Source organism: Etheostoma spectabile, chromosome 9 (genome assembly GCF_008692095.1).
Source record: "Etheostoma spectabile isolate EspeVRDwgs_2016 chromosome 9, UIUC_Espe_1.0, whole genome shotgun sequence".
Lineage (NCBI taxonomy): Eukaryota > Metazoa > Chordata > Actinopteri > Perciformes > Percidae > Etheostoma > Etheostoma spectabile.
Genome location: NC_045741.1, coordinates 20,926,324 through 20,952,238, shown reverse-complemented (window position 1 = coordinate 20,952,238; position 25,915 = coordinate 20,926,324). Strand labels below are relative to the sequence as shown.

Sequence of the window (25,915 nt, the reverse complement as noted above, 5' to 3'; positions counted from 1 at the left end):
TTGACCACTTTTGTGCTTTTTAATTCATCTTTCATTTAACAACTCATTTGGGTGGGTGACTAACCCAATATTTAACTATTATGAAGCATTCAAAAATCTAATTGATTTTCAATTTGTACATTATAACTTTAAGGCAATATGTGTACATTTACAAGAAAACTGATTGCACTTTTGGACAAACTCTGCCTGATAAAATCTGTTTGACATTGAGGAGCAAAGCAACAGTTTCACATGTTACAAAAACTAAATTTTACAACTCATGCACTCTTTGACTAAACCTTATCCCTGATGTGTTTCCATACAAACCAAAGCACAAACAATGCAGCACACTAACATATACAATCTAATGGATAAATACACTATGAAAATGTATTAAGACAATTTCAAAATCAGATTATACTATAATGATTTATATAATCCGGCCTGGCTTTGGCTAGATAGAAATGAGCCACACAGGAAACTATCAGCTGAAATGAAATGTGCTGGTTATAGTTTCTAGAAAAAGCCAATGGTAAAAGAACCCCTCACACTGTTGCCTTACTGGAAGAAGGGACCCTGAAGCTTAGTGCGGACCTGGTCTCGTTTCTCCTCTTTCTGCTTGAGGTAATCTTTAAGCTTGTCTGTGGAGAAACACACTTTGGAGTGTCGGCCTTTGTGTGGGCCACGATGGGCACGCAGCCATGGGTTCTGGAGACACTCTGTTGCAGTGGGTCTCCCCCTGCAAAGCATTTATCATATTAGGATATGCACATTTATGTTCCTAATTTACTAATATGACTTTTCACACAAATAATCTATCTAATGCAAACTACATTTTGAGAGACACGCTCACCAGGATTTGTTATTCATGCTGCTCTTCATGAAGTTTAAGGCTCCCTCTGACAGACCCGGGTAACAGCGCCCAAACTGGATCTTCCCTTTCTTGATGTTTCTATCTTGCTCCCAGCTGTGCTCTGCATGGAACGGGCTGTCGGCACTTAACCTAGTGAAGAAACGAGAAAAAAAATGCCACACAAAAATAGATCAGTATATATTAATAAAGTAGTTTATAATTCAGCATCACTGAACTACAGATGATTCATTAATTGGTAACATTTCATAACTCATAATGAAAAAGAGGATTATCCAAAGAAATAAAATGGGGATGATTCAATCTTTAGAAGTGTTAATTTGTCATCCAATGATGCCTGCTATCCTTTAATGAAATGTCAGAATAATATTGTAATAACTATTGCAAAAGTGGGAGCCACATTTATCAAATTACAGATATATATGTTTTTATATGTTAAGGTAGCAAGAATATGGTTGAACACTGTACTTTCTTTATATATAGCTATACTTACATGATGAAGGACAGGACTCCAATAGCCCAAATGTCAGTTTCAGGCCCAACACCGTGACCTTCCAGGATTTCCGGAGCTTTAGGAAGGACAATATAAACTGACAAAACAGACAGAAACAGCATGTTGTTCATAAAGAGTTGGGCTGTTACTGGCAATGCCACAATCACTTACATGCTTAATTTCCTGAATTAGTAAAAGGACTCAAACCAGAAAGAAATAGATAAAAACAGATAAGAAAATGGACTTGGATTTGTTAGGCTATAGATCAGCTGAGGTGGATGAAGTTAGGCGTAATTATTTCCGTCCATCAATCCGTCCTCCTTTAAAGAATGTGTACCTTTGCTGCGGCAGTCTGTTGGAGGCCATGATAGTCAAAGCTTTAGTACATTAGAAGAAACTACAACAATGCAAGCTTCTAAAATCGTATACAATGTAGTTGAAATTAAACCAGAAATACGTTGGTACCTTTGCTCTCTGACAGGCCTTGGATGTGCTCGATGTTGACAGGCTGACCGGGTGTGAAGGACTGAGCCGAGCCCAAGTCAACTATCTTCAGGTGGTTGCAATCATCCACCAGCATGTTGTCAGACTTCAGGTCCAGGTGGATGACTCGACGGCTGTGAAGGTAGTCAACTGCACTCAGAATTTGAACCAGCAGCTCGGCGACGTGAGTCTCTGCGTACAGATCTCTAAGAGGGCACAAGCAAAGACAGATAGGTTTGTTAAAATTAACAACAGTATGTGAAAAAATGGCTACAGGTTGCATAAAATAACCTGCTTGACATAGGTCAAAACAGAATATAGATAATAATCATTTAAAATAGATATTACATTGATCACATCCAGTAAGTGTCCATTTGGCACATATCGGTCATCTACAAACAGTGTTTGGTTAACCTCGACATGTGTCTCTTAATGTCAATTAAGACGTATATGTTTAAATTACATTGAAAGTTTATTAGATAACATTAAATCATTCTCTGTAACACCAGCGTGACAGTAAGTCTGAGAAAGCCAAATTTGGCCTGTTGGCCCTAATTAAAGCAGTATTTCTCATGGGACATCTGGTGCTTAGTTTAGTTTTTAGAGCTTCTTATTTTGTAATTATATAGTGATCAGTTCAGCCTGGATTCTCTCTCCTACATACCCCTTAGGACAAATTATAGAAGCCATATAGGGGCTTTCCACTGTAATGGACTAGTTGATATTGTTGCTCAGTTTGTCAATCCCATCACAAATGATTTGGTTGCTGGCTTATGTTTCTCAAGCCTTCCTTTACCTCGTTGCCAAACTGTAGAGCAGCTCCCTGCCGGGACAGAGCTCTTCCACTAACACCAGGTAGCAGGAGGTGAAATAGGCAGTGTGTAGCTGCACCAGGTGTGGGTGATGAAGCCTCTTCAGCAGCTGGTATTCCCTCAGCACCAATTGTCTCTGCTCTGCCTGGTAAGGGGTGAGCTTGGCAACAAACACTTGGCTTGTCTCAGCATCCCTGCACAAGGTAACTACGCTGAAACGACCCCTGTGAGACAACAAAACAAAAGAGGTGCTGTATCACATATTAGTGCCAAAGAGAAAGTGGGAGAAACAAGATGATACTATCCTTTTACTAATGCATCTGAATACTCTAATCCTAAATCTGTTTAATTATTAATTGTATTAAATATTACTATAGCAAGAAAAGTCAGGTTAAATTCAGAAATATCCGAATCTGTGACAGACTTGAGAAACCTGAAAGTCACACCTACATTTCAAAATAAAAGCCAGAAAGAAAAACATGATCATGTGCAAAATAATAAAGTTAAAATGACGGTACTTAAAAATACATTTACGTAAAAGATAATTTACAGATCATTTTGCTAAAAAATTTCAATTTCTACCAAAAAATCCCACCTGTTGACCTCAGAGAGGAAATTGTAGTTCTTGTGTGTTGTCTGTTGTGCTGAACCAGTGACCTTTGACCCCAGTGACTCAGTCTGGATTAAAGGAACGTGAATCTCTGGACAACGGAGTAAATACAGGTAAAAACACTGTAACCTTTTGTGTAGTAGCCGTTTGAACATTTCACAGTTGATGTGTATATCACTGCTGTAAAATGTATGTGAAGACACCAAACCAATGAGGCAATTACTGCTACATGAATTATAGAGATAGAGATACTTTATTTATCCCGAAGGAAATTAAGGAAATTAGATCACACATGTGAAACAGAAAATATGGAACATTATATTTATCTTGCCTTCAGGATGAGTAGCCATAACAACAGGTGCTGAAGCATCACTGAAAGGTCCTGCTCCTGTCTTGGTGATGCAGCCCATTCTGAACACATAAGAGGCTCCTCTGGGTAAGTCCTTCACCACGTAGCAGCTGTCAGTCACCTCCTCCGACAGGACTGTCCACTCCCCACCTGAGAAGGAACATGGCACATAAGTTTTACTCTGAAATCCACACTTACTGCATATTTTAAGGCTGCAGTAGATGCATGCAACGGTGGTATTAGTGATATTGTAAATGATTGTTGAGGTCAGTTTAGAAGCAAAAGAAGTATACAGCATGGACTTACTAGAAAGTAGCAAATAATAATTAGCAAAACCTTTTAGATCTTGAAATATAAAAACAACAACTTTATTGTCTTTAAATATATTGTGTCAGGATAAGAATAATAGTCATCATTGTGGGCTGTGTTCCAAACCAAAACAGTTACACTGTTGAACTTTAATTGACACTCAGCTGCACAAACTTAAAAAATCTAAAATTATGATTAAAAAAATATGTAGTCCATCATTCCAAACACTTTCTAATGCACCTGTCTGATGAGATATATTTTGGTATTTCTAAGTGCAGAAAGACAATCTACACTAAATTCAGCATTGACTGATGCTTGTCCAAAAATGTTTGTTAATATGCTTAGATTTTAAATGCAAGGAATTTAACTGCCATCATGAAACATTTTGTAGACAAATAAGATTACATTTCAGTAATAAGAACTATTATATCTATCTAACATAAACAACTAATTTGGTTTTCTTTTAACACAAACAACCAATTAAATATCTGTGCTGCTGTATTGTCTCTGTGAACCCACCTTCTGTACAGTACTGCACACAGTAGGTGACAGGGTTACTGGACTGGACTGGTTTCCAAACCAGCAAGACTCCACCTCCATCTAACTGGAGCACTTCAGCCTTGTTGGGACGGGCCAGCAGATCTGGAAAATAAGGAGAAGAACAAACATACACAGTCAGGCCTGTAGCAAAACGATGATAGCAGGTTTTCAGGACATTTTGGACTGGAAATCCATAATCCACAGAATGTAACTCATTCACTACCTTTTGTCTTTTTGAATGCAGGTATTTTAAAAGAAGGTAAAAGTTTGGAGTTCCTCTTTCTTGGACTCTCAAGACCAGTTCTATGCTGCCTTTCAGGTGCGATGGGAGGTGAATCTTTAACTATCGGCCCTGTTATAAAAGACAAACAACACCAGAAGAGCATTTTCCTTAGTATGGATGCTGCTTAACATCCTTTTCTGTTAACTGATCAAATAAAATTAGCATTATTTGTAATAGCTTACCTCCTTTATTCACATCCTCCTTACTAGAAGACCTGGAAAACAGCTTGGTCAGGCTGGAGGCTGAAGCTCTCATTTTCTTCCTCAGAGACATGGTGGGAGTATCTGGCTTCATGATCTCTCCTAGTGTGGGTCCTAACTCTGTGTTGTCCAGCTGGGAGTATGAATGGCTCGTCCAGGACTGCCTGCGGAAGATCTTCAGCAGTCCAAGCTTGGGGGACTTTCCTGTAGGTGGCCGAGCTTCGAGGGCCGGAGCAGATGCATGCCTTTGGAGGCCACAGCCCTCCTTCCTGTCCTTGGCTCTGGGAGGCCTCTCTGGGGCCTGCAGAGAAGAAAGGCTGGGACTGGGGCTCACTGTTAGTGGGGTCCCTAGCTGACCCCTGCTGTTTGTGGATAAGTTGGGGTTGGAGCGGGTGCGGTTACGTGGCGGTGCCTTGGGTAACAAGCTTCTCGGTTTAACCTCTTGGAATGAGCATGGGGATGGTGGAATCAGAGGCTCCCCTTGATCATCATACACTTCACTCTCTCCTGATCTGTGCCTCGCTCTGAGATGACCATGACTGAGCTCCTCATAGGAGCCAAATCTGCTTGAAGACTCAGAGCCACCCTGCTCTAAAATAGACGACTCAGCAAGAGACCCCTGGGAGCCAGCGAAGCTGTTGCCCGCTGCCTGCTCCTGATCCAGCCTGGGGCAGATTCTGTCTCCAGCAAGGAAGCTTGAGGGAACAGATGATCCACCTGGCAAACAAGTCCCTTGTAATGGAGCGACAGAGCCTCTTCTTCTTGTGGGTCGCTGAGGGCTCGGGATGGCCAACAATCCTCTCCCTGCCACTTCATCATCTGTCAAATCTTCCTTTAGACTTTGAGAGCCTTCTTCTTCCCCCGACTTTGTGCGCTTGGGTGAGCCGGGAGATCGCCGTGAATACTCATCAAGAGACCTGCTCCTCCTGTGAGGGGGTACATTGGTGTGGGCAAGGCCAACACCACTGTCAAAGGAACAAGACTTCTGCATTATAGGCTGGACAGATCCCCGTCTTTGGCCACGATTGGTCTCCGTCTCATCCTCCACATATTCAATAAGAGGCTCGTTGAGACGTCCAGAAAAGCTTCTCCGGAGTGGTTTGCGGCCTCTTTCCTGCTTTTTGACCTGGAATTTGTCCCGTAATGTCATGTGTCTGGCAGACATGGGGGAAAGCTGATGAGAAGTACTGTAGAAAGTGCTTCGGATGACGCTGTCACGAGGGATACGAGCTCCGTCACTCCCTGAACCCTCACTTCCATCAGAAAGGTAGAGAGATTGACTGCTGTCCTTGCTGAACCTACGCTCCCTGTGAGGTGTCTGTTGGCCTGACACATCTGAAGACACAACTGACTGCCTGCTCATACTCCGCTCCAGTACACTCCTTCTTCCTATCATCTCCTCCTCTTCTTCCTCCCCTAATGTCACTTCTTCTTCTGCATCTAGGTGGAGTTTGGCAAAAGGCTCAGGGATGTGCGCTCTCTCTGTTAAAGAATCATAGTCCTCCTCAGTGTCTTCCTCCTCCTCAGTTGGGCTGTAGTGCTGGAAAAAGTCCCAAGAGTCAGCTTCGTCATACTCTGATGAGGAGCCACTGCTCACAGAGGTGCTGCTGTGCTCCTGGGGCTCACGAGGCACTGTCACTGCAGTCTCTCTGAGAGGAGCGTCCAGAAGCTCAGGGATGAGCCTCAACGTGAGAACTGAGCCAATGCAAGTCAACGAACGCTGGGGAGATAGATGGTAGAGATACTGGAGTAGACAGAGATTTTTTTTGATTTTTTAAGGACAGTATATTTCAATTGTGGCTTCAACTCATTGAACATTCAACATTACAAGAAACCAGTTTCCTTTTGTCCCCAGATGTTGCGGTTTTGATAAAGTCAGGTAACTCACCTGCCATTTCCTTTTTGAGATGAAGATTTTCAAAGTTTTGGTGTTGATTTCATCCGTATCTTCTCCCGCATATTCGTCCTGTGAACACAGTTACAAAAGATGTGTGTTTAGTTGTGTTCCTAAGTTTTTGAATCAAGTGAAGCTCAATTAAAGCACTTATTGTGCTGTATTTCCTCTCACCTGGAGCCATTCGTGGCTCAAGCACTCAAAGGCAGATGGTCGTTTCCTAGGTAGAAGAAAATTGAGAGTGGTCAGACGTGTGTTATGTGGCACCATGAAACCACACCTAAACACAACCTGAGTCCACCACAACATCACTGCAGCTGTGTAATGAAACACTAGAGGTGGTGAATACATGTAATGTTATTCTGCAAGTAATATATTTTTTATTAACATTAAATGAAAAAACTGTCTTCAACTAAAAGGAGTGCTAGTAGGGCCACAAAGATGCTCAGCCTAGTTAATGTTGTTTTATGCAGTTTTAAGTCACTTTTCAATCATTTTTTGTTTTCCTGTTTTTGGTTGGAGCCCCACTAGATCTTACTTTTGATCAAGGAGGGTTCAAAATTAGCTAAATGCAGCTTTAACAGGAATACATACAAAATTCGGTCAGAAATGGCATTGATATAACTTATTCAAAGAGACTCCTTCATGCTCATTTGTCCAATGAAAGAGGACTTTGTGTCACTTGCACATTATTTTGAAAATATCTTTGATGACTTTGAGAGACTGGATTGAAGTGGCAGTGTAAGCAATAATAAAAATGCTTCCCTACTCTGGATCTGGCTGAAGGAGCATGTGGAGAAAGTTCTGGGCATCAGGGCTCCTTGAGGAGACGTCAGGGGCATCCCAGTTCAGGGTCCCCTCCCCCACCCTCAGCAGTGTAGCACGGTCTGTCGCTTCCGCAAAAGGGCAACGGCACACCAGACTATCAAGAAAAAGATAAAGCGTCCCGTAAATAGACAAACCAAAACTCAAGCCACATGCACAGCTTTTGGATAAACTCTATATTGATGATTTTGAGAATATTATCAAAAGTGCAGTGAAACATACCATATATAGGCTATTACACCTACAGACCTAGCAGAGAGAATAAGAGATATTAATGCAATGTTCTATTGTGTGCTGTTATTTACAATTGTACATGGTTTATTGCAAATAACTTTCATCTTTCATTTTAATCTAGATTTGATGTTAGTTTCAGTTTGCCAGATTAGTATTTTACCAAACTCACCAAATATCGGTGGCCACAGTGACTGGTTCTTGGTGAACAATTTCAGGGGCAACAAACTCTGGTGTACCAAACATGCTGTATTGGTGTCTGGATGTGTCTATTTCTTGGCAGAAGCCAAAGTCACAGATCTTGATCTCGTCTCTGGGCGGATACACCATGAGTATATTATCAGGCTGAAGGGGGGTAGATAAAAAAAAATTAAGTTAAGAACCGAATTAAAAAAGTAATGACACAGTGAATAGTGATATGTTGGACCCCAAAATCTCACTTTAAGGTCCAGGTGCAAAATGTTCATGCTGTGAATGTGACCAACTCCTTCAAGGATTTGCTGGATGTATGACTGAACCTAAAATAAATTATAGAATATTAGTCAAAAACAATATATATTATTTGCAAGATAAAAATAAGTTTGTAGGGACTAAATGTATGATTGCACCTCTCTCTCAGAGACTGATCCTTTTAGAAATAAATGGTCCAGAAGTCCATGAGAACAGCAGCTAGAAATGGTGTTAAAGAACTCTTAATTGTATACAAAACATCAGAGTAAACCCACTTTAGAGAATTTATTGTAGCATTTCACAGAAAGGATACATTTCTGTGATCAGCACCAGAGTGCGTCTGGTACAAAAGAAATCCAGCAGGCAGGCAACTCTGGGGTGAGCCAGACGGGATAGCAAGTCCCTTTCCTGGAAGGCCCTGGTCCGAGTGCTGCTCCGCAGAGGCAGGAACTTGGCAGCAAATACTTCACATGTTCTTCTGTGGACAACTCGCTTTACTACCCCGAAGGTTCCCCTAAAAACAGAGAGATGATATTAATCATTTCAAATCTTGACAGGGCCCGTGGGCAGGTTGGACTACATCAATAAACAGTACAGGTGCACCTTCCAATTTCCTCATGGACATCATAGATGGAGAATAACTTCCTTCTCTTTCCGAGCTCCACCTCTCTTTCCTGGCACTCCAGTGGGCCTGGAAGGAAAACCAAACCTCTGAGTAAAACAGGACCGTCCACCACAACATCAATCACAATGTATTCCTAACCTTTACGGCAATATCGTCTTGTGACATGCGTTAAGCCTAAGCTACATTGCAGTTAGCTCTGATGAATGAGTCTGTGTCTATTGAACTAAAATAATGATGCATAGCATCATTGGTCTTGTCTTACCTTCCTCCACTGTCAGCTCAGCCTGGCATGAGACATGGCCAGAGTCATTGTAGGCCAAGCAGGTATATATGCCACTGTCCTCACCCTCGGGGCACACAATGGTCACTGTGCAGCGGGCGCCATGCTGTAGTATCTCTACATTATTATTGGCTGCAAGCTCCTCTCCATCCTCACAGAAAAAAGAACAAAGTTTTAATAGGGACAGCTATCAGGTCAACCAGTGTTGGTCAATTATTTGTAATGGTATGTAACGTTTAACCCTAAAAACCTTTTATGATTTGTTATCAGATGAGGCAGTATGACTGTAAACTATTTAGGATTTCACTAGAAAACATATTTGGTTATATTTATGATACCCATTGTAGTGTGTTTGGCTAAATATTCAGTAGGTGATTGAAAATAGTATCTACTTTAAGTAACTTGCATAGTAGGTAGATTATATTTTTTTCTATCCCTTAAATCAGTGGTTCCCACCCTTTTCCCCAGAGGAAGTTTGTGAAAAATTTGGAGGAATTTTAAGCAGATCATATACTGTGACTATTGCATTACAGATTATTTTTAGGAACTTTTAAGACAATTCTCTGTATTATGTATATATTTGTTAATTTTATAACATAAATACTTACAGGAATAGGCATTTATATATATATATATATATATATATATATATATATATATATATATATATATACACACACACACACACACTTTATATATATAATATACTGTATATTGATTTTTTTTTAAATTTATTTACAAATTCTGTGTTTTTTTTTCTCCCGGACTCTTGGCCCTTAGTATATTAGCTCTTCTGTTGTTCAAACTACATACTTTTCTAATGTAAGACGAGGCTGTTTAGCAGAGAGGAAAGGCTCTGTGAATACACAGTAGCTTGTGGTCAGGTCTTCACCGTGCCCTTATGCTGTGAGGTCTTTTTAAAGTTTATACATTGTATAATAATCCAAAATTAAATTAAATTAAATTTAGTTTTCTTCACAGAAATTAATGGGTTTCTTTTCATAAATGGTCTTACGTATTAGGTTAAAAAGGCCACATGTTTAATTTTTATGTAAACAGACATCCCACTATTTTTGTTAATCTTTAATCCATTCTAACTAGTCTTTTCCATTACGCTTCCACGTCAGTAGATGGCGCTCCTCTGTGGATCAATAATGGATGCCGCAGCTCTTAGCTCTGCTCATGCGCAGCTCAAATAAACGAGCTTGGCCGTGAGTAACCACAGACTGTATAAACGGTCAATGTGAGTAACACGCTAACTTTGGTGCTCTCTCTATTATTTCACAGCCACAAGTAGTGCATACTTACTTTCTAGCATATCTCAGCATATTATCTAAATGGTATAGTAATCGTTGTGTGATGTTGTTGGAGGATTTTGAGATGTGTGTTAAGGGTAAAAAGTTTAACTTTGAAGCTAGCATTGTTGTACCAACCAGAATCGGCATGCTGGTTAGTTCTTTTTATGAACTTCGGTTTTACAACGTAGTTTTACACAGTATTTTTTTAAGTGTAAGTTACTGAAGTTACTGCATTCTGTAGCAGAAGTACACGTGCCCTATATTTTATTAAGAGTATTAGCCAGCCAGACGTGATGGAATGGTGATAAGTAAATACTGTTTTCAGCTAGATTTAGATGTTATCGACGCCATATTGTCAAGCGCTACCGTTAGCTAAATGCAGATGTGTAAGAAGGCAGTAGCCTATGTATATGGCTTGTATGCTAATCTTAAAATTATTAACAGATTATTTTGGTACATTTTAGTATTTTGAGTTAAGTCAAGTTTGGTAGTTGTAATTTATGTTAAATCACTTGAATTTATGTGCATTTCTTTCAGAAAGACTGTTTTAATATTATTTATCATCAGTTTGGTTACACCATGTATTTAATTTTAAAACATTTTATTATTATTTTAACATGCACTTTAATTAGAGAGTTTATGAAGACAATGTGAATGTATGGGAACTCATGCAAATGTTTCAGAAATAAATGAGCTTAGTGAGCAACATGCTAACTTTGGTGCTCTATTGATTCACAGAGTCACAGTTTCCTGTTTTGTATCTGGCGGAGTGCTTCTTAGCCTATGCAACTATTGCTCTTGCCGGTAACAATTACACCCCTTAAAATCAAGAAGGCCTCTTGACCCCTAGTGTAGGTCGGGACCCGCAATTTGGGAACCAGTGCCCTAAGTCATGTCACAACCCAGCCTCCCCATGATCTTGCTGCAACCAACCCTTTAGGTGATCACTAATCTTCAGTGCTCCTACCTTGTACCACTGTATATTAGGAGTCGGCCTTCCTGTGATGATGGCAGTGAATGTAGCTGGTTGGCCAGGCTCTACACACAGATCCTCAGTGGGTACCTGGATGGAGGGAGGAGCTGAGCAGGAGATTAGATCAGTTAGTAATCACACAAAGGTTGAAAGAAGTCATACTCTTTAGTTAAAGAGACAATAATACCATCTGCAATTTCCTGCATTTGCTCCGAGATGTAAATCTCCTCTTCCTCCTCAAGGTAACACACAGGCTGCTGTATCGCCTGATCCATGGATGTCGAGGCAGGAACAGCCCCCTCAGTGCTACATTCATTTCTGGAGACAAAGATAAGATAAAAAAAAAAAGTGAAAACCAGGTCTCTCCACATTTGCTGATTGAATGTGTGTGATAAAGTGAAGGTCGAAGTGTTCCTTTATGTGCTGAGAAAATTATCCTACTTCTTAAGATAAACTATATAGCTAGAAAATATATCGTCGCAAAGCTAAATACTAGGCATTTTTCAGACACCGTGAAATTACTTTTAGAGATACATGTTTCTCACAGGACCGCAACTCTATATACATATGGTCTGACAGAATATGTAAAAATTAGCACAACTTTAAATCTACAGCAATAAACTGCAACATACACAATAACGCAGCAGTAATATTCATCCAAAAATATCATATAAAATAGTAAAATACTGACAGGAAGTATTTTTACTTTAAGTACATTTTGCTGATAATACTTGCATACATTTACGTAAGTAAGGTTTTGAATGCTAGATTTGTATGTGTAGTGGAGTATTCACGCAGTGTGTTATTAGTCAGGATCTAAATACTTCTTTCTTCACTGCTTACTGTTCAGGGTGTCCAGGAGGGAACAGCATCTTAGCAATAGAGGTCGGACTGAAATCCGTCTGTAGCCATTTCTTCACAAAGGCAGTGGACCAGCCCTCTGAGTCTGCGTCTATGAAAACCAAAATGCAATTCAGCAGGAACTTATGGATCGGACACGTAAAATAAGTATGTATTCTTCAAATTTATTTTGATGAGTTAATATGTTGCATTGACTGTACTTAAATTAATCAATTGACAAGGAAAAGTGAAAAAGTACATTACCTTACATGACTGGAACAGAAATAATGCATTTCTTACCTCAGTATGTGAGAGTTTAACCCCACTAACCCAATCAACAGGACATGCCTACTCCAAAGGGAACACCTGCCCAGCACATGACCATCTTGTGTTCGTAGGAGTGAAGAGTTAGCTGGGCATGCGTTGGCAAGAGGAGAAAGGGGAATGTTGCGTGGTTATTTGTTATCGTGACAGTGATGACTTACATGGAACAGTCCATGTGAGGAACTTCCTGCTTTAGGAATAGTGGAGGGAAAATGGAAAAAGATGTAGGTTATGGACAATGGAAGGGCAAACATGGTAAACTGGTTTAAAAAATCCAGTAAGAAAATGCATATATCTAATGGAGCCAATGTTCTAGCCTGTTTAAAGAATAGTGAACATCAAACTTACAGTGGATGTTCAGCAACATCTAATAATTCTATTAAATTTGTCTATATCCTATTCTACTGTGTTATACTACTTTTATTTCTGACCCTATGTGATAGAAATAGAGACACTGTTGAAAAATCCCTAAATATATCACTGTAATAGTGGATACTTGCTATCTCTGTACTGTAGTCAAAGTACTGCTGTTAGTTTCTGGCACCTCAAGGTTTGTCTGACTTTTGGATCCTAATGTCGGTCTAAAGGAGGAAAAAATGTCTATCCCAATCTCTTTTGTGGAAAGTGTAAACATGATGAAAAACACAAAAAACATTCCATACAATAAATGTATCAATGTCTTTTCATGGGTGAGGATGCAGGGAAGTACAGTATGGTTTCTATGTTGAATGGTAGTCATTAGATCCCGCTGAGCTATGGCAATAGACTGTTGTTAGAAATGGTTGATGTTAGATATTAAGTTTTTTTTGTCAACATTGTGACAAACTTTCACACATATCACAGTGCTTGGCACTCACCACTAGTCAGAGGAACAGATTAAATGAGCGGTGAAACATATTCAACACCAAAAAGGGAAGGTTAAGGTCGGTAATGTACAGGTGTCAGAAATGTTTAGGTAGGGGTCTAATGTGTAGCAGTTTGTGAGAGGGCTTAATAATGATATCTGATTTCAGAAGACAGACAGTGTAAACTTACAGTATGACTCATGCATTAGTCACCACATGCCTTTTAAGTTAAGTAACTTAGACCAAAGGTTCTCAATTGTTCAGTTGTTTTTTTTACTGTTTAACTTCAATAATTGCAATATATCATTTAATAATCGTGATTTTGATATTGACCAAAATAATCCTGATTATTATTTTTTTCATAATCAAGCAGCCATAGACTTGGGCTATGTTTTACACTTCTATAAGCTTAGTTATATAAAAGAACAACACGAGAAATGTATTAGAACGATGTAAGACATGTATTAAAAATGTGTTAGCTTCTTAACAAAGAATACCCATAAGTCAATGCAATTGGCATCAATTCAATTAGCTAGAAAAATATAATACCAGAAATAGAAAAATGAAGAAAAAAAAACATGTCAGGGTACATTTAGCTCATGCATACCACAATATCAAACAATGCGGTCCATGCCATAATTCCTGGGGGTCAAGTGACAACTGTAGTTGGAACAATTTATGATGGGAGTGTGTGTGTGAAATGGAAGAAAAGGAAAATGTGAGTAAAATCTCAAAATGGCATAAACTGGATATAATGGATGAGGGGTAGTGGTTGAAAGTGACAATTGATGCAAATTGTTGCAGTTTGTTGGAAAGTGAAGAGATGTCATATTATGTGAAGTAAAAAGGGTGACAGGATCAGAAGTGAGGTGAACTGAATTAAAACAATGGCATGTGCTTCATCCGTTCTCAAACACAGCTGAACCGGTGAAAGTGTGGAGCATCCACATGAAAACCCTGCCATGGCTTTCCGTCCTGTGTGGAGGATATTTACCTTTAGCGGCTCTGGCTGGCCTACCTTTAGAAGGTAAGTCCTGTGGTTGGTCACCCTCAATGTCGATCGGTGGTATGTAAGCGGGGCACAGCCCTGCCTTACACTTGATGCAGCCAAACTCATTCCAAAGCTAGACAACACAAAACAATTGACATACTGTACTTTAAAGGGAGATCTCTGATATCAATGATTCAGACTATCTTCATACATTCTACACTTTATGGATTTAATACCTCACACTCATACTGTCCAATATCGGCCTCTGTTGCTCTGATGACCACCAGACACAAGATTCCACTCAGAGCATCATTCAGGATGACGTATTTTTGCTGGTCCGTCAACTCTCTGCCATCTTTCAACCACCTTCAAAACCCAAAGGTGGATGTGTTTGAAAAACACAATGACCAAAAATACCATGTATCAACTACTGTGGTTACCTTTGCTCTGTGTTGTCATACCTGATTCGTGGTAAAGGAGTAGTAAGTGTGGAGCAGGTAAACTGTATATTCTCTCCTTCTATCAGACAAGCACTCTCTAATCGACACACAAATCTGGGTGGAGCTGAAGAGAGAGAAGAAGAAAAGTGTTATCTGTGTTGCTATGATCAGAAATAGACCACTAATGGTAGTTACAGTAATTGCAGTAACATAGCAGTAGTAATAATAGTAGATGTAGTAGTACTAGTATCTAATAGATGTAGCAGTCACAATAGTAAAGTAATAGCAGTTGTAACAATAGTGAGGGTATTGATATTAGTAGTAGTTAGAAGTAATATAGTATTAGAAACCACAATGGCAGTAGTAATAGTTGTAGTAACAACAATAGTAGTTATTGTGACAGCTATAATCAGTGGTAATAGTAGTCGTAAAAAATAGTAATTGCATAAGTAATAAAACTAGCATCGGTAGTAGTAGTAGCACTATAGCACCAGTAATAATAGCAGTAGTGGCAGTAGAAGTAGTATTGGTAATTGTAATTTTAGTCAGTACTATGATAAAGTAGTAATAAGTAGTACAGCTGTCCTGTGTTACTCTGTGACAGCGCATGCACGTACATCAATCACCTACAAACAGACATGGCTCAACACTCAAGTGGTTTAGATGCACCTATAGACTCACCGCACACCACAACCTTAGCCAGAGTACCAGCGCTGCCCATGCAGCTGAGAGCATAGCAGGCATACTGTCCAGAGTCCTCTGCAGTGAGGCTGTCCAGGATGAGACTGCAGTTGCCTGATCGGTCTGCCGTGATGATGTGACGAGGGTCGTCCTCTAAAGGAAGGCCGTCTAAAAGGTGTATAACCAGATGTTTACTGTGAAACCAAATTGTAACCAAACCACACAATGTAGTATGTATGCAGTAGGCGATTTGATCATCTTTAACGGGGGGACGGACTAGCAAAACGACCCACAAACAACCCTTTTGGTTCTTTATTTTTTTAATAACCCCCTCCTCCCTCAGCTATATAGTTTAGAGGATATTAAAGATCCTCAAAGAAGACAAAACTGACAAAAGAGCAGGGCCGAGAGAATTACAAATCTATCTGCTACTTCAGCACCACAGACAGCGCCATGGATTTATCAATATATTTATCAAACTAGGTCTGGGTACCAAATTCAATACTTTTTAGGCACCGACGGAATTGCCTCCAAAAAATCAAGTATCAAAAAAATGCCTTGTCACTTAATCCATGGATAAATTAAGGTGAAAATATACAGTGGGTAATTGCAGACAAAACCGCTTCTTGTACCACAGTGTAACACTGTGGTACAATGTGTGCAGTATCTACATTCTAATAAACCGTTGCTGACCTTTGAGCCAGCTGACCACCGGTTTCGGTGATCCTGTGACCTTACAGGTCAGTTTGATTGTCTGTCCTATCTTTGTTGTGCAGTCAGACAATGGTGCTTCAAACACTGGTGGGCCTGTTCATAGACACAAACACAGAAATCACCAACCAAGTATTTAATGAAAATGTTATGCCATATCACTTTCACCCTGAACCACAGTAAGAAAAACAAAGGACAGGAGACAAAGAGACTTAACCTCTGATTCACTTATCACAAAAGCCAAAGAGTTCATATCAGAAGTCAATAATAATCAATAATCCTTGAGCTGCCAGTGTAATATTGAAAATAGATTTCACAGTCTTATGATTCATTGTCAAACATTCCCTGGAATGTATTTCCCTTCTCAAAGAAACACTTACTGTTAGTGGGCAGACTGGAACGTTGCTGTAGCTCCTTCAGGTCCTTCAGCCAGGAGAGTTTGACCAGGGTGGAGCGTCCCTGCAGTGTGTACTTCCGCACTGAGCCCCTGTGCTCATGCCACAACCCCCAAGACTTTTCATCTCCGCCCAAAGTCTCCTTTATGTCCACATCATTCAGCTAGGTGAGATTGAAAAGTGAGAATGAGGGAAAGGAATTGTCATCACATGTGGCCAATTGTAGTATTAAACCAATCTTACCTTCATTTTGTTCTTGAAGATAAAGGTGTCACTGTTCATCCTGATGTCTCTTTTAAGTTTACACAGTACAATACATTCCTTGAAGAGAAAGACTTGTCTTTGATGCCCTCTAGAGCCCGTCTTGATGTCTGGAGATTCCTCCCACACTGTGAAGACTCCCTGAAAAAAAAAACGGCAAGTGAAGAGTCTTTTTTTTTTTTTTTATCAGAGTGCATATTTAAGGCTGATATTTATACTTTCTTTATTTAAGCAGCATTGTCAAAAAGTTATGAGTTGAATTGGTGCTGCAAATTAACAGAAAAGGCAGTTATAAAACAAAATGTTCAACGTGTGTGTGTGTGTGTGTGTGTGTGTGTGTGTGTGTGTGTGTGTGTGTGTGTGTGTGTGAGTGTGTGTGTGGTGTGTGTGTGTGTGTGTGTGTGTGAGTGTGGTGAGTGCGTGAGTGTGAGTGAGTGAGTGAGAGAGAGAGAGCGAGCCTGATCACATGTCTTGCTGTGAGAAGTCAAGATAGCCGAAAATCACTATGAACCTAGGTTTTTTATTTTGAAATGTGCTTTATTTTTGTAAAGAATCTGGCTGCACTGTAGTTTTCCTGTATGTGACTAACTGCCTGGCTTGATACATACGCTCACGTATCCCGTAAAAAATAGAGGAGACATCCGGTGTGGCTGGACAGATTGGATAACATGGGCGCCTAAATAAAAATAGCTGTGCTACGCTGCTATACGAGACGCTTATGCCTGCGGTGTGTTCCCGGTGTAATGGTGTTCAGGTTTTTATGTTCATACTGGACCCAGAGCTCAACGTGGATATGAACACTTATAATTTTTTTGTAGTTACCTGTCGCATGGGCTCGCCCAGGGCCATTAGAGGAGCTGGGTAATTCTCGATGAGGGACACCTGGTGCAGGTTGTCAGACCTCCAGGGTAGACAGGACACCATGGAGAAGGTATCCTCCAAAAGACAGCAGCTCTGTCCACTTTTGGCTTTGTTCTTGATCAGCTCCTGCAAATAACATTTTTATTTACATCTCAGGCATTCATATGACACACTTTCAAGGAGAGACTATAATTTGTGCAACAGAAGAACAAATAAATTCAAAATTTCTTTGCAACATTCCTGTTTAATTGAGAGTTAGAAGATAACGAAACAGGCAAAAATATACCAATAAACTGTATATTTAAGGCATTTCTACATTAATGATCTATAAAACTGTATGCTGACCTTCAGTAAAGCCTGGTAAGTTTGAATCCTCTCCACTGGTCGCTGGAGGAAGGTAAGGACATCCATGACAGGGTCTTCAGGCTTACCAGATTCTGGTAACTCCTGAAGTGTAATGAGTGACATATTAAAGAAATTAAAAGCATTAGATCAGTGTAATAATGTTGCTATTCAGAACATTAGTTTCCACAATGTCCATGTTAAATCTTTATGTTTAAATACAAACAGATGTGAATACTTTGAAATACTGTTGGACAGCCTTGTCAGTAATGCAGGCCTCTGCTTGTGCTTGTCCCACCATGTAGTGAAGATACTTCTCAAAGTCCTCTGTGTGTTTGATCAGATGCATAGCCACATCGTCGTCTGTGGCACACTCTCTCAGTCCGGGAAGGATGGACCTGAGAAGACATAAATTAATGATAAAATAACAGACTGAGTTTGAAAGTAGAAAAGGACACAAAAGGACATTTGAAAATATCATATAGACTGCTGGCCACACAAATCTTCATATGAGAAATACAACGGAATCTCTTCCTAAAAAAAAATTAGGAGGCACAAAAGGAGAAAGCGTACCGGAAAAAACTCTATGGATTGAGTATTGATCCATACAGGTGGCATAATTTGATAATTATGTATTATTTAATTGCACATTCCAATTAGCATATGTGTTATGCAAAGTACAAGTACAATGCATTTCTTGTGGTTGCATTACCTCTCATGCAGAAGCACAATGTCCTTGATATTCCTGAAAATGATCTCCTTCTGGTTAAGGATGTGAATGGGGACGTGGCGGCTAGAATCCAAATAATTCAGCTGGTGAGAGGTAAACATCTTCATCTCTTTTACAAACTCCTCTTCTCCATCAATCAGGCCTCGGATGAGCTGGCTAAAGATAAAGGGAAGTTAATGCAGATTAGTTGTTTGTTTTTACTGTTCACATCTAAGATTTGTTATTTAAACAATACGTTCTTCAACATAACAAATGCCAAGTTATCAAAGTTTAGCAAGGAGTATGTGTAAGAATAAACAAATAGTAGAAATAGTAATAAACATACAAACAATTAAACAATAAATAGAACTACAAATACACATATATCCAACAGCAATGTTCCTTGTGATGTTCCTCCAAGTTTATTTAACCTGTCAGTTTATAATAGCAGAATGACAGACCTCAGAGCTCTCCTGTACTCTTCTCCTGTAGACCCAATTCCATCAAGATCCTCTTGAGGTGCTCTCAGTTGCGGGAAGGTCTCCTGTTCAAAAGACTTCTAGTTAGTTATTAAAAGCCTTTTTAATTTGTCATTACTTGATAAAACATGTCTACGCAGTATTGGAGTTGATATCTGGATTTATACGTCCTACCTTCCTTTTCTTCTCCAGGTAGGCTGGACACACCCATCCCTGTCGAGCAGGGTTGGTTTTGGTGGGTTTGGTCCTCACCAACCACCTGTCCGGATGAACAGAGTCCAGGACCTCTACAAACTGGCCCTCCTTCAGAACAAAACTGTCCTTTTTTCCGCTTTTTGGACTGCAATCAGCTCGGGCCACATACATTTCAAATGTCTGAGGTAAAAAAAAAGCAAATATGTAACATGTTCAAAGGCTTATAAAGTTAAATGGGCAATGTTACTACTACTGACTAATACAGCACATGTGTCATATGACAAGTACCTCTCGCCTATCCTCTTCCCCTTCTGACTCTGATCCAGAGACGGCACTAGTTAAGGGTGTCTGAGCGCAGTGGTGCTTAGGAGAGGGTGTCCTCATTCTACTTTCGTGAGCCCCTATACATTAAAGAGTAACATAGCTATAATAAACCTGATTAGAAACTTAGTGGAGATGTGATAAACAGTTAAAACCAGCAATGAATCAACATTGCTGACCTTTGATCTTCAGTAGTTTCTTTGGAGACGGTGGAGGAGCCATCTGTTTTTTATCATCTTTTGGAGGCACTTTGTCCACGGCTTTTGTCACTTCCCTGTAACAGTTTTACATATGTTGTGTATCTTTATGAGCACAATATTAAAGATTAGCAATCAAAATCATGTAACAAATACATTTTCTCTCTGCCCGCCGACCTTGGTACAGCTGAGCCAGTCTCAACAGGTTCCATCACATCTGGAGCTGTGTCATAATCCGAGGGACTCGACACTGTTGGAAGCGCTATACTTTAAATATAAGGCCAAGTAAATCCATATGTGTTATTACAGTTTGTAAATAAACGTGTTACTTACCGGAGCTGGCAGCAATGAGTGAGGATCCTCTCCTCTCTTGTAGGCTCATCTGAGTGTTCTTCTCCGTCAGGTTGTAGGCCTCCCACAGAGAGACGCTCACATTTTCTACGTAGTTCGCATCTGTAGCTGAAGTGGGTATCTGGGTTTGAGTCTCAGGCAGATCCTGAGTCTGTGCTTTGGCTTGGGCCTCAAGCTTTGGCGAGGCGAGTTGCAGAGGTGTTATGGCTGCAAGTGGAGGGTGTACAGGCTTTTGGACTGCCAGAACAGGCTTCTGTGGCTGTACTACTGTTAAATTTCCATTGTAGGAGGTCATACCAAACATATTCACCACCTCACATGTATAGATTCCACTGTCAAAGGTAGTCAGGTTTTTGATCACCAGTGTGCATACACCATTCTCTGTAATCTCAACATGACGTCGCTGGTCATTAAGGATTTGTTGGCCTTGTTTTAGCCAGCGTGCTGTGCTGACTTTTCCTTGTACAATACACACTAGAGTGACTGTACCATGAAGATTTGCACTCTGGTTCTTAAAAACCTCTTTAAAGACAGGTCGCATGTCTTTGCGGGTTTTGTAGCCTTTGAAGGCTGCCTGGATCTTGACTGCAGCCTCTTTCATCTGTGGTTCGTCTTCAACCCTGGTGTCAATCTCCGGTGTACCGTCATTTGGTGCTTGTGATTTTTGCGGTACATTAATTGGAGGAAGAGTGGCGGGTTGGGTGGACCCCTCAACAAAACTGCCAGGGGGCTGGACATTGCTGTGGTTGGCCGGTATGTCAGTCAAAGCCTCTAAGAAAGTTTCATCTTCAGAAATGTAGAGGAGAGGAATGTCTTCTGTCGTCTTTGTTCTTTGTTGTTCCTCCTCCCTTTTCATTGGCTCCACTACAAGTTTAATTTCCTGCACCAGTTCCGGTTCTTTTCTCATGGGTTTAACTGGTTGTTTAATCGGCTGTTTAGTGTTTCCATCTTTCTCCTCAGCTTTCACAGGTTGCTTAATTTTCTCAACCATCTCAATTTCTGTTGTTACTGATTGTTTCTTCTTGATTATTGGTTTGTCTTCAACCTCTTTTTTTAAAGACCCTATTGCAATTTTATTGGGCTTATCATCTGTTGTTTTCACCACAACTCTTGTCATCTGCCCATCATCTTGATCTGTCTCTGTGTCCCTTGATGATTCTTTTTTCATTCCCCCCTTTGCTTTGCTTTTAATCCTCACGGGTGGTTTTGGAGGAACAAATGCAGCCTCTTTTTCTAAAGTCTTTACTGGTTGTTCTACTGACTGTTTGTCCAGCTGATTTACAGACGGCACTAGTTTAAGTGGCTTTTCCTCTCTCTCTGCCTCTATGGACACTTGTTTCACATGGTCTCTCTGTTTATGGTCTTCTTCAGAATCATTTACAGTAGGCTTTACTGATTGGATAATGATCTCCTCAGTTTCCTTTGGAACATATTTAAGCAGCTCCTTCACCCCTGTTACCTTTCCCTTAGATCTTACTGGTGATTTAAAAGGTTCTTCTTCCTCTACTTTGCCCTCCTTTTCTGTGGACTTCTCTTCTTGTTCCTTTATTGTTTTAGTACCAGTAAACGTATCTAATAGTTTCACAGGCTGTTTTTCATCTTGCCTGTTCTGCCACAGGACTTTTCCTGGATGGCTTTCCTTCTTCTCAACTTCACTTGTTTTCTCTGAAGGCTTTTCTGCTTGTTTTGAGCTCTGTTCAACTTCATTTTCCCTTTTCTTTTGTTCAAACAAAGTGTCTCCCTGAAACCTGTCTAACTGACTTGCGTTACGGTCAACTTTGAGTAATTTCTCAGAATTTGTTCCTGGTTGTCTCTTCTCCATGAAAACGTCTTTCTCCCTTTCCAAAGGCCTTGCTGGCTCTTCTGCCTTCTTGTCAACCCCATCATCCTTCTCCAGTAGTCTCATTGTCTTGTCAATTTCCTTGTACACCTCATTGTCTTTCTTCCCATGCTTCTCCAGTTGTGTTACGTTCTGTGCAACATCAAAGTCTGTCTCCATAGATCTTGCAGGTTGGATGCCCTGTTTTAGGTCAAATATTGTCTCCACATGTTTTTCTAAACTTGTAATAGATGCTTTCCTATTAGTTCTCTTTTTGGGCTCTGGAGGAACAGGCTTAGCCTCTTGGAGTCCAGGCGTTTGGTTCTCTAGAGTAGGAGTTGGTTTGGAAACAGTGCCCTTTTCCCGGGGCAGTATCATGGAAGGCTCTGCCTTTGGTGGAGTCAGCTCTAGTGCTAGACAAGAGAATGAAACACATTTTGTTGACTGATTTATGTGTGGTGGAGGTTGGATGGAAAACAAACTTGAGTAAACTTATCTTGTTTCTATGCTGTATACAGCGGGCGTAAACATACACTCCACTTGGTGTGTTGCCGCCGTGTTGTCGCGAGAAAAACGTGTTATCACAAGGAGAAAGCTATGGTTGGGTTTAGGAAAAGAAAAACGGGGTTGGCTTTAGTAAAAGTTGACTTTAGGAAAGAATAACGGGGTTAGGGTTAGGAAAAGAAGAACAGGGTTGGCTTTAGTAAAAGAAGAAAGCAATGGTTGAGTTTAGTAAAAGAATAAGAGGGTTGGGTATAGAAAAAGAACAATGGGGTTGGCTTTAAGGAAACGCCACACGGGACACGATGCCCGCTATCCTGGGTGAAAGTCCTGTTTTTTACCCATCCACCACCCAAACCAACCTCCTTATGCGGATTTCTTTCTCATTCATACTACTCGCTACAGCGTAAATTCAGACGCGGTCGCAAGGTAATGTAAGTCAATGGAGGCCAAATGGCGTTTGTAAACAATAACACGCCAACAATGGTATGAATTGGCTTGTCATACATACACCATTTCATAAGATCAGTCTAAAAATGCACACACCTTTCACTGATACTGTAGCAGTGGTCTCTGCACTTCCTGCTTGACATGTGTAGCTGCCGCCGTCCTCAGGTTTGAGATCTCTGATGTGCAGCTGAGAGAGGCAACCATCCTGCTTCATCTCATACTTCCTGTTGGCTCTCAGTGGCAGCCTGTTCTTCTTCCACTGTAGTGACACTCCAGGTTTAGACAGCTCACAGCACAGAGAGGCTGTACCTCCCTCCTCAGCCTCCACACTTTCTAAGTCTTCCTTGAAGAATGGTGGGAGCTCTACGAAATGGGTGTAAATTGGAAAGAAATCACACATCTTCAGTGTAATGGGGAAATGTTTAAGACCAGAATTTATACAGTATCAAGACTTAAAAGTAGAGTTATGAGCAACATAATGTGTAAAAGAGGGTTTAGACAATCCAAAGTAGGTCTACTTTATATTTTATTGTGTGTTACATTGCTAACAGATTATTTCATTGCTATGCAGATTGCCAAACATGCGCACCTTTCACTGTCACAGTAGCAGTGGTCTCTGCACTTCCTGCTTGACATGTATAGCTGCCGCTGTCCTCAGGTTTGAGATTTTTGATGAGGAGCTGGAGGAGGCAGCCATCTTGCTTTATCTCATACTTCCTGTTCGCTGTCAGAGGCAGCCTGTTCATCTTCCACTGTACTGACACTCCAGGTTTAGACAGCTCACAGCACAGAGAGACTACACTTCCCTCCTCAGCCTCCACACTTTGTAAGTCTTCCTTAAAGAATGGAGGGAGCTCTGGGAAAATGGGCCAGAAAAAACAAAATTGTACATGTGATGGGACCAGTGCTCAAAACCTCGCCAGGACAGAATTTGAACTGTTGTTTTGGAAAACCTTTTTTCTACGTGGGTGGGTAGGATAACATGATGGCTACCAGCTAAACCAGATGAGTACAGGAAAGCACTACACATTAAATGTATGCAGTTCTAATACTACAGACTGATCTCGGGAAATGGTGTATGTATGACACGCCAAGTCGTATGCCATTATTGGTGTGTTATCAAGACGCATACTCACTTTTTAGCGTGTTTATCAACACCGTTTGGCCTCCATTTTCTTACGTTACCTTACAATTGGGAGTGAATTTACGCCGTAACCATAGACCGTTAACGGTCTATGGCCGTAACCAGTAGCAGGAAAGGGCATTAATCCCGATATGGAGGTTGTTTGGGGTGGTGGATGGGTAAAACACAGGAATTTCACCCTGGACACCAAGGATCATGTCCCACGTGTCACGTTTCCTTAACTCAACCGTTGGTTTCTTTTTTACTAAAACCAACCCCATTCTTCTTCTTATAAACCCAACCTGTTCTTTGTTTCTTAAACCCAACCGCGTGTCACGTTTCCCAAACTCAAACATTGCTTTCTTCTTGCAATAAGACTGCAAATGGCGTCTATGTTTACGTCCGCTGTACACAGCGTAGACATACACGCAGATAGCTCAAAATGCGTACAGATAAGAAAGTGGGCATGTATGTTTACGCATGGTGCCATGTTGCAGATGAATACCAAAGTGTTATAATAAAGTAATAATTCTCCAAATGCACACACACCTTTCACTGATACAGTAGCAGTGGTCTCTGCACTTCCTGCTTGACATGTGTAGCTGCCGCTGTCCTCAGGTTTGAGATCCTTGATGTGGAGTTGGAGGAGGCAGCCATCCTGCTTCATCTCATTCTTCCTGTTTGCTCTCAATGGCTGCCTGTTCTTCTTCCATTGTACCGATATGTCAGGTTTAGACAGCTCACAGTACAGGGAGACTAAACCTCCCTCCTCAGCCTCCATGCTTTGTAATTCTTTGTTGAAGAATGGTACGAGCTCTGCAAAAATGGATATGGATTGGAAACAAACATAATTGCATGTTTTAGGTGGAATCTGAGATTTCTTGAGACCTAACAAATGAGAAATGTGTTTGGTAATGCAGACATCATAAACGTTTTTTGACCGACTAACAATGCAGATGGCTGAATGCAGTGATGTCAACTTAACACATTCCAGAAACTATAGACCCTCTCAACAATGTACATTGCATTTTTGTTCTGGGCTTAATTGCATGCAACACATGCAATTGTTAACAGCGAAATGTACACACTTTTCACTAATAGAGTAGCAGTGGTTTCTGCACTTCCTGCTTGACATGTGTAGCTGCCGCTGTCCTCAGGTTTGAGATTGTTGATGTGCAGCTGGAGAAGGCAGCCATCTTGCTTTATCTCATACTTCCTGCTGGCTCTGAGTGGAAGTCTATTCTTCTTCCATTGTACTGATGCATCAGGTTTAGACAACTCACAGTACAGAGAGGCTGTACCTCCCTCCTCAGCCTCCACACTATCTATGTCTTTCTTAAAGAATGGAGGGAGCGCTAGGGAAATAGACAAGAAAAAACACAATTGTACATGGGATGGGAACAGTGCTTGAAACCTTGCAAAGACAGTATTTGAAGTGTTGTTTTGGAAAATCTCTTTTCTAAGTGGGTGGGTAGGATAACATAATGGCTACCACATAGACCAGATAAGTACAGGAAAGAATTGTATAATAAAATGTGTGCAGGTTCTACTGAATTATCCAAATGCACACACAC

At 40.6% G+C, this 25,915-nt stretch overlaps 1 protein-coding gene and 1 long non-coding RNA gene across 4 annotated transcripts in view; one reads left to right on the top strand and one right to left on the bottom strand.

Annotated features, from left to right (window-relative positions):
• Window positions 1-25,915, bottom strand: part of obscna (obscurin, cytoskeletal calmodulin and titin-interacting RhoGEF a) — a gene marked incomplete in the record, with an annotated part of 47,742 nt that continues 21,827 nt past the window's right edge. The window contains 45 exon segments of the mRNA XM_032525280.1: window positions 1-718; window positions 833-982; window positions 1,344-1,440; window positions 1,681-1,695; window positions 1,809-2,032; window positions 2,623-2,862; window positions 3,234-3,339; window positions 3,580-3,747; window positions 4,426-4,548; window positions 4,670-4,798; window positions 4,912-6,649; window positions 6,818-6,895; window positions 6,998-7,043; window positions 7,593-7,745; window positions 7,871-7,897; window positions 8,052-8,224; window positions 8,320-8,397; window positions 8,488-8,548; window positions 8,643-8,843; window positions 8,933-9,020; window positions 9,217-9,385; window positions 11,500-11,612; window positions 11,693-11,823; window positions 12,349-12,457; window positions 14,533-14,638; window positions 14,742-14,871; window positions 14,967-15,069; window positions 15,627-15,794; window positions 16,320-16,433; window positions 16,718-16,895; window positions 16,976-17,134; window positions 17,816-17,980; window positions 18,200-18,301; window positions 18,435-18,594; window positions 18,909-19,082; window positions 19,367-19,449; window positions 19,559-19,759; window positions 19,868-19,980; window positions 20,080-20,174; window positions 20,275-20,347; window positions 20,431-22,680; window positions 23,315-23,581; window positions 23,808-24,074; window positions 24,891-25,157; window positions 25,430-25,696. Of these exon segments, the coding sequence (XP_032381171.1) occupies window positions 538-718; window positions 833-982; window positions 1,344-1,440; window positions 1,681-1,695; window positions 1,809-2,032; window positions 2,623-2,862; window positions 3,234-3,339; window positions 3,580-3,747; window positions 4,426-4,548; window positions 4,670-4,798; window positions 4,912-6,649; window positions 6,818-6,895; window positions 6,998-7,043; window positions 7,593-7,745; window positions 7,871-7,897; window positions 8,052-8,224; window positions 8,320-8,397; window positions 8,488-8,548; window positions 8,643-8,843; window positions 8,933-9,020; window positions 9,217-9,385; window positions 11,500-11,612; window positions 11,693-11,823; window positions 12,349-12,457; window positions 14,533-14,638; window positions 14,742-14,871; window positions 14,967-15,069; window positions 15,627-15,794; window positions 16,320-16,433; window positions 16,718-16,895; window positions 16,976-17,134; window positions 17,816-17,980; window positions 18,200-18,301; window positions 18,435-18,594; window positions 18,909-19,082; window positions 19,367-19,449; window positions 19,559-19,759; window positions 19,868-19,980; window positions 20,080-20,174; window positions 20,275-20,347; window positions 20,431-22,680; window positions 23,315-23,581; window positions 23,808-24,074; window positions 24,891-25,157; window positions 25,430-25,696 (10,040 nt within the window).
• LOC116695176 (uncharacterized) lies at window positions 11,520-13,245 on the top strand. 3 transcript variants are annotated; one of them, XR_004333374.1, is made up of 4 exons: window positions 11,520-11,632; window positions 11,748-11,864; window positions 12,356-12,513; window positions 12,687-13,245. It is a non-coding gene; the product is annotated as an uncharacterized LOC116695176 (long non-coding RNA). The 3 variants fall into 3 exon arrangements; XR_004333373.1 differs by having other exon boundaries at window positions 11,520-11,650; XR_004333372.1 differs by lacking the exons at window positions 11,520-11,632; window positions 11,748-11,864 and having other exon boundaries at window positions 12,207-12,513.